This window comes from Tachypleus tridentatus, chromosome 10, assembly GCF_004210375.1.
Source record: "Tachypleus tridentatus isolate NWPU-2018 chromosome 10, ASM421037v1, whole genome shotgun sequence".
Lineage (NCBI taxonomy): Eukaryota > Metazoa > Arthropoda > Merostomata > Xiphosura > Limulidae > Tachypleus > Tachypleus tridentatus.
In genome coordinates, this window is record NC_134834.1 from 128884848 (window position 1) to 128892748 (window position 7901).

At 40.8% G+C, this 7901-nt stretch overlaps 1 protein-coding gene across 4 annotated transcripts; it reads right to left on the bottom strand.

Moving 5' to 3' along the window:
- Nucleotides 1-765: 765 nt before the first annotated feature.
- LOC143230292 (uncharacterized) lies at nt 766-7435 on the bottom strand. Of its 4 annotated transcripts, none has more exons than XM_076463560.1 (3): nt 6817-7435; nt 2719-6115; nt 766-893 (listed from the first exon to the last, which is right to left on the bottom strand). In XM_076463560.1, the coding sequence occupies exons 1-2, from the start codon at nt 6858-6860 to the stop codon at nt 5389-5391; spliced, it is 771 nt and encodes a 256-aa protein (XP_076319675.1). In that variant the 5' UTR covers nt 6861-7435; the 3' UTR covers nt 766-893; nt 2719-5388. The 4 variants fall into 4 exon arrangements, with proteins under 4 accessions (XP_076319675.1, XP_076319674.1, XP_076319673.1 ...); XM_076463559.1 differs by lacking the exon at nt 6817-7435 and having other exon boundaries at nt 2719-2826; nt 2923-6810; XM_076463558.1 differs by lacking the exon at nt 6817-7435 and having other exon boundaries at nt 2923-6810.
- Between the last annotated feature and the right edge of the window lie 466 nt (nt 7436-7901).

A 7901-nucleotide genomic window follows, 5' to 3' on the forward strand; every position in this document is an offset into this window, starting at 1 on the left:
GAATACTTCGTGGGTATTTAGGTTAAATTATCATTTCGTTCGACATTTGGAGAACGAAAAATAACCAGGGGCGGTCAGAAACTATTGTTTCTCTTCACCCCACACAAGGCAAGAATAAATTACTCAACTGAACACAATTAGGTGAATTGGAATGGCTTGTTAGTTATTTTTCATGAACGATGGTCATGAATGACCTTGAAGTTGACAGATTATTATGTTTAATTGAGAAAGAGCGTCGAGAAAAGCTGAGACTCGTGCCGTGCCGGAGAGAACGATTTGTTTGTTTGTTTTGTTTTTTGGAATTTCGCACAAAGCTACTCGGGGGCTATCTGCACTAGCCGTCCCTAATTTAGCAGTGTAAGACTAGAGGGAAGGCAGCTAGTCATCACCACCCACCGCCAACTCTTGGGCTACTCTTTTATCAACGAACAGTAGGATTGATCGAACGCTCCCACGGCTGGGAGGGCGAGCGTGTTTGGCTCGACGCGGATGTGAACCTGCGACCCTCAAATTACGAGTCGCACGCCTTAACGCGCTTGGCCATGCCGGGCCCCGGAGAGAACGAAGGACGATGGGAAAGGTTCAGCACAACATTTACAAGCGTCCGAAGAATTGGGTGGTGATAATAAAGTTGACGTGGAGTGAGCAGATAGATGCAAACACAGTACGCCGACATGATTAGGTCTTGTGACTGGAATGTATTAGATTTTAAACAGTTAGAATTTGGATACTTAAAAATTTAAATACTAAAGTAACGTACCTCTTTTCAGGGCTGGGATCTGTAGATCCTACGAAACGGAACTTTTGCTGTGGGGGGGGGGGAGTACCCCGAGAAAACCCACTTTCACGACCAGGACTCCGAATATAGGCCTTGGTCGTGCCCGGAAAAGGAGCTGTAAGAAAAAAAAAATACACAGATTAATAACAAGAGACATACAGTAGCACTTACAATTATAAAGCAAATGACAATAATAAAACCACAAAGAGGTAGTAACTAGGATGCGTTTCGAACTAGGGAGACGACTATTCTGAAGGACTTGGCCGATCATCTGCGTCGCGTTGGTTGAATTTTGGCTTGAGCATAGGAGAAATGATGAAATTCTTGTTTCTAGGCAGCATGTTTTTAATCGGGGAATCCAGCAGTGTTAACTTGCTGGAGGCTCTCGTGATGCGTATATCTTCAGGATACTGGTTTTTTTTGATGAATCATTTCTGTCTTAGTTTGAGAAACCGCGTCTACTGTTTGGATATTGTCAGTCGAGGTAGAGGATTCACAAGTTTTAGACTCTTCAGTGATGGTTTGTGTGCTGTGGGATATTTTGTTATCGAAATCCGTTTGGTATACTTGTCTGATGTTTGATTTTCGGTTTGCGGGGTGGCTGTGGGTGAAGTGGATATTCCGCTAGGTTATGGTACAGGTGTAGGTTTGCTTAGGAGTTTTAGGTTTTGTTGGGTGGCGTCGGGGGCGTTCGGCACTAAAATGGAATATGTGGTAGTAGCAGCCATTCCGTAGAATGGTATCGGCAATAGGTTTACTGGGTGTTACAATTTTCATGAAGTTAGTAGCTTGACGGGAGAATTTTGAATAAATACGGTTCACGGCATATAACACTGACTGGGTTTGATTTTCAATGGCGCACTTAATTTCAAACGGTTAAATGGAATGGTGTACTCATCTTAGGAAAACTGTGAACAGGCTAGTAGGGCTTTTCGTGGGTGCACAACTAATTTTCATAGGGGTATTCCATGGCTTGCAAAGGTAGGACAAGTCTTCGGGCGTAGACGGCTGGAGTAGGATTCCCCCTCGGCGTAGAATTCGAGTTCTTGACGGGTCAATGGAAGCGCCTGGCTTAGCCTGCGCAATAAATGTGGCAAATTGAAGAGGCGAAAGGTGGGGTGGCAGGCCGTCGACGATCATCGGCAGGACCGTTAGCGGGACCTGGAAACGACAACGTCATTCTGGTGTAGCAGGAGAAAAATAGAAACACGTCTGACTAGCACGGAGTCAAAGCTGGGTCTGAAAACCTCTAAAGTAAAGACCGAATGTGTGTGGAGGAATACTTGGTAGGTATTTAGGTTAAATTATCATTTCGTTCTTCAAATGTCGAACGAATAATAACCAGGGGTGGTCAGAAACTATTGTTTGTCTTCACCCCACACAAGGCAAGAATAAATTATTCAACTGATTACGGAGATAGTTAAGTGGATTGGAGTGGCATGCTAGTTATTTATCCAGAGCGATGGTCACCAATGACCTAGAAGCAGCAGATCTAGGTAGGAATTTTGGTTAAATTATTATTTCGTTCTGGTCGAACGAAAAATAACCAGGGGCGGTCAGAAACTATTGTTTCTCTTCACCCCACACAAGGCAAGAATAAATTAACGAACTGATTACGGAAAAAGATAATTGGGCTGGAGTGGCATGTCAGTTATTCATCTAACGCGATGGTCACAAATGACCTAGAAGTTGATAGTGTGTTGAATTTAATTGAGGGGCGTCAGGAAAAGCTGAGAAGAGATCCTGCCGGCCGGAGAGACGACGAATAAAGATGAGGAAGGTTCAGCAGAACACCCACAAGCGTCCGAGGAATGATGTTTAAGAATATTGACTTGGAGAGAGCCGAGAGATGCAAACACAGTGCGCCGACATGATTAGGTCTCATGACTTAAATTTATTAGCTATTAAACTATTAAAATTTAGATATCAAAGTAACGTACCTCTTTTCAGGGCTGGGATCTATAGATCCTATTAAACGGAACTTTTGCTGTGGGGGGAAACGGGAGTACCCCGAGAAAACCCACTTTCACGACCAGGGCGCCGAATGGCTGTAGGGAAAGAACTTATACAGATTAAGAACAATTGACATACATATAATTACAAAGCAAATGATAATAACAAAACACAAAACACAGAGGTGGTACCTCGGATGTATTTTGAACTAAAATGGCGACTGTTCCAAAGGGCAACACGGATTGTCCAAGTCTGATGGGTCGAATTGTCGGTCAAGCCAGGGAGAACAATTAGTGAACGGCCTAAGCTTCGACTCAAGAAAGGCAGCCTTCCTGCTTGCTCTCGTGATGCGCATATCGTCAGGATACTGGGTATTTTGATTAATCATGTCTGTCTTGGTTTGAGAAACTGCGTCTGCTGTTGGGATATTGTCAGTCAAGGTAGAAGACTCGCTAGTTTTTGGTTCTTCATCGATGGTTTGTGTGCCCTGGGATATTTTGTTAACGAAATCTGTTTGGGTATAATTTGCTGATGTTTGGTTTACAGTAGCTGGGTGGCTGTGGGCATAGGGGATATTCCGCTAGGCTGTGGTATAGGTGTAGGTTGGTTAGGAGTTTTGGGTGTAGTTGGATGGCGTCGGAGGCGTTCGGCACTGAAGTGGAATATATGGTAGTAGCATCCGTTGCGTAGGATGGTATCTGCAATAAGTTTGTTGGGTGTTACAATCTTCATGAACGTCTTAGCTTGACGGGAGGATTTTGAATAAATTCGGTGCACGGCGTATAACACTGACTGGATTTGGGTTTCAACTGCGCATTTAATTTCACTCGGCTGGATGGAATAATGTACTCCTTTAAGGAAGACTGTGAATAAGCTAGTAGGGCTTTTTGTGGGTGCACAATTAATTTTCATAGGGGAGTTCCATGGCGAACAGAGGTAGGACAAGTCTTTGGGCGTAGACAGCTGGAGAAGGATTCCCCCTCTGCGGAGAATACGCGTTTTAGACGGATCAATGGAAGCGCCAGGCTTGGCCTGCGCAATAAATGTGGCTACTTGAAGAGGAGAGAGGTGAGGCGGTAGACCGTCGACGATTACCGGCGGGACAGTTGGCGGGATCGGCACAGCAGGACCTGAAAATGACAGCGTCATTATAGCAAGAGAAATGTAAAAACACGTCTGACTAGCACGGAGTCAAAGCTGGGAATCATCAAGAAATTGACAGATTATTGTATTTAATTGAGAAGCGTCAGGAAGAGCCGAGAAGCGGTTCTGCCGGCTGGAGAGACAACGAAAGACGACGAGGAAGGTTCAGCACAACACTCACAAGCGTCCGAAGAATTATGTAGTGAGAATATAGTTGACATGGAGAGAGCAGAGAGATGCAAACATAGTACGCCGACATGATTAGGTCTCGTGACTCTAATGTATTAGACTTTAAACGCTTAAACTTTAGATACTAAAGTGACGTACCTCTTTTTAGGGCTGGGATCTATAAATCCTACGAAACGAAATTTTGCTGTGGGAGGAAACGGGAGTACCCCGAGAAAACCCACTTTCACGACCAGGGCGCCGAATATAGGCCCTGGTCGTGCCCGAAAGAGGAGCTGTAAGGAAAGAAATTACACAGATTAATAACAAGAGATATACAGTAACACTTTCAATTACAAAGCAAATGATAATAATAAAACATAGAGGTAGTAACTAGGATGCGTTACAAACTAAAATGACGACTGTTTTGAAGGACTTGGCGGATCTCCTGTGACGCATGGGTCGAATTTTTGGTTGGGCGAGGGAGAAATGGTGAAATACTTTCTTCTAAACGGATTGTTTTTAAACAGGATATCATCCAGTGTAAGCTTGCTGGATGCTCCCGTGATGCGTATTTCTTCAGGATACTGGGTTGTTTGATGAATCATTTCTGTCTTAGTTTGAGAAACCGCGTCTGCTGTTTGGATTTTGTCAGTCGAGGCAGAGGATTCACAAGTTTTAGATTCTTCAGTAATGGTTTGTGTGCTCTGGGATACTTTGTCATCGAAATCCGTTTGGGTATACTTATCTGATGTTTCCGAATGTGTGTTTGGGTATACTAAACTAAACTAAACTAACGTGGCAGGGGTTCAGTTTAGAGAGAGAGAAATCAGAAGAGTTCTCTCCCCAACCGGGGTGTTCAGGAACTTTGTAGTTCCTCTTCGTCCCCTTACATGAGAAATGTTTTAAAATATCCGTGGAATTTTTACTTTATTTTTAACATTTCAAAAAATGGAGTGGTGTATTTGTGAGTGAGAGGAAGGACGGGAGAACTGGACGAAAGCAGCGAAAGTGAAGTGAGCCAGACCTTGCCTCGAGGACGGAGTACACTGGCGGCTGGCGAATTGATTTTTGAAATTTACTGTGATTGATTAGATACCCTTGACTGGGTAAACGGCCCTTTTCAGAATGAGGCTGGGACCTACAGGTCCGATGCCAGGGATTTTGCTGTGGGGGGAAACGGGAGTACCCCGAGAAAACCCACTTTCACGGCCTGGGCGCCGAATAATCTACCCAGACCGTGCCCGGAAGTAGCTGGGTAGAAAGAGAAACAAAACAAACAAAGAAGAAGAAGAAAACAAAAAAAAACAAAAACTGATGAACTATGTTGGTGGTATACGTGGAAACTGTTAGCTGCAGTCTTGTAGATCGGGTGGTAACTTCATCATGAACTTGTTTCCACACTTGAAGCCCATTGGTGCAAGTGAGAAACGTGGTCTTGGTGGTGGAACTACTGGCTGTTCTTCGGTGAGTTGTTCTTCACTGGTCTGTGATGCTTTGTTTCTTCTCGAGATTTTGGTTTGAGTTTTCTGCGTGGAGGTAGATTGTTTTTCAGTTTGTGCTGTCACGTCGATGGTTATCTTCGTAATGGTTTGAGTCTGGCTGGTTGTTGAATTCTGTGGAACTGGGATTGAAGTCTGGCATGAACTGTCCTTTTTCTTTCTTGAACTACTGGAACTTGGCGTGTTACTAACAATGGGAGTTGTCGTCTTCTGAGTCGGGTAGTCTGAATCCGTCTTCATGTTTCTTCTAATACGGTCTGGACTCGGCGGTATTTTGGTAGTTTCATGTTGGAAGATTTCCGTTGGTTGTTTTCGATATCTGGGTGCTTTGTTTGACCAAGTGTTGAATGGTCGTCGATGCGGGCGTTCGGCTCTAAAGTGAAATATGTGATAATAACAGCCGTCTCGTAAAATACAGTCGGCACTGTACTTCGACGTTGTCACTATCTTCATGAAGTGTGTGGGGTGATTACTGTTCTTAGAATAAATTCGATGAACTGCATATACCTTGGCTTGTATTTGGGGTTCTATGGTTTGTCTAATTTCTTCTGGTTGAATTGATGGGTCGACGCCCCTGAGGAATACAGAATAAAGATTGACTGGACTTTTAGTAGGGGAACAACTTACTTTAAATTCAGTGTTCCATGGCTGGCACATGTATTATCAAAGTACATAAAATGTGAAAATTAGAAACTTACTAAGTTATGTAAGGAAAAGTGAATGAAAAATAGTATTTTTAGCAGTAATGATAAAAATTAAAAAGAAGTGTGTGAGTAGAAGAGTAAAAACTAACGAGTTAAACCAAATCAAAATTGAGGACTAAAAACTGATAAGTTACTCCAAAATGGCAAAGAAAATTTTAAGTAAAGAAAAGAATCAGAATATATAAACAAGTGCCTAAGGCACTCATTTTCAATGTCCAAAAATCAAGATACATGAATTTACATAGGAACCTTATGTTTTCCATTTTGAAATGAATTAAGATGAACAAATCTACTATCAGTTTCTAATCTCTTGGTTTTTTTAGGACTACAAAGAGATGAGAATAAAAAAGCATACTGTTTTAATAGCCATTCTTTGTTCAAAATTTTTTGGTCCCAAGAATTTCATAGATGAGCACATAACTTTGAGTCACGTGTTTGTTGACAGCATAAGAGAAAACACAAGAAGAAAGACTTTACTATTACAGGGTTAAATCTATCTACATTAAAAACCTGTTTTACATAGTTGGTAAGGCTCATAATCATGTAAATATTCTTATATAGAAAACCATACCTTTGATGCTGTTGAACCTTTGGGTATAACGTTTGGATAGACATTAACTGGCTTCAAGTGTCTAATCAGATCCTGTATCTCTGACAATGAAGAATGCATTGAATAACATACTCAATAAAAAGTTTGTCCAAATTTGTACTTAATATTCTGGACAGCAACATGATGAGCATACCACATGGCACAAAGCTTGACTGTTAGTACCTTCAGCTAGGTTTAAGTAACACATATCATGATGCATGAAATTATTTTCAAGAATAGCAACTCTAACTGACTGTAAAATAGTTTTTAAATTTCTCTATTTAAAGAAAATACAAAATATTATACTGCAGTATTAACTTACTGTAGTTAATCCAACTGTGAAAGAGTATTATCCATGACTTCAGAAAATAGTTTTTTTAACAAAATAAAATACAGACTAAAAACTGGTTATAGATATTCAATCAATGTTCATGACATAAGCTAGACATGAGTTAAGCACCACATTATTTCATTGTGGCATAAACCTTTTAAATTCAGTGAAGTAAAAACTGAACAACACAAAATAAAAATGAAATTATAATTCAAACTGGCAATCTATATTCTTACCTAGTTTTATTCATTATAAGTACCAAGAGACAGGCACTTTGAAAACTGATCTACAGTTGATTCTGCCAGTATTTTAAATAACACCTGTCATTTCACTTGTATTATTGAAAAAACAACAACCTGTAGATGAAATTATTAAGTAAAATATATAAATGTTCAAAACTGTACTAAGTTTACAACACACTTTTTAGATAAGTCTAATATATAATGAGAGTATGCAAGACCAACTGCAAAATAATACTGAATTCTGTTAAAACTAACAATGTCTGAGCTAAAAAATGAATGAACTGGACACAAAGTTTGATACACAATGTAAAGTTTTAACTTAAACCTAAACATGATACAGGTACTTGTGCTATCTGCTGGACACTCACCTTTACATGAATTGTGAATTGATTGGGTTGATTCTGTTCCCTCAGGAATTATTTCCAAGCTGATTGAGTCACTTGAAATAATATTCTAGACTGTCTAAATCTCACATTACTTACTTAAATTGATAA

What these genes read in the sequence shown, in the direction of transcription:
- LOC143230292 (XM_076463558.1), bottom strand. Translation starts at nt 6,198, where the DNA reads ATGTGCCAGCCATGGAACACTGAATTTAAAGTAAGTTGTTCCCCTACT.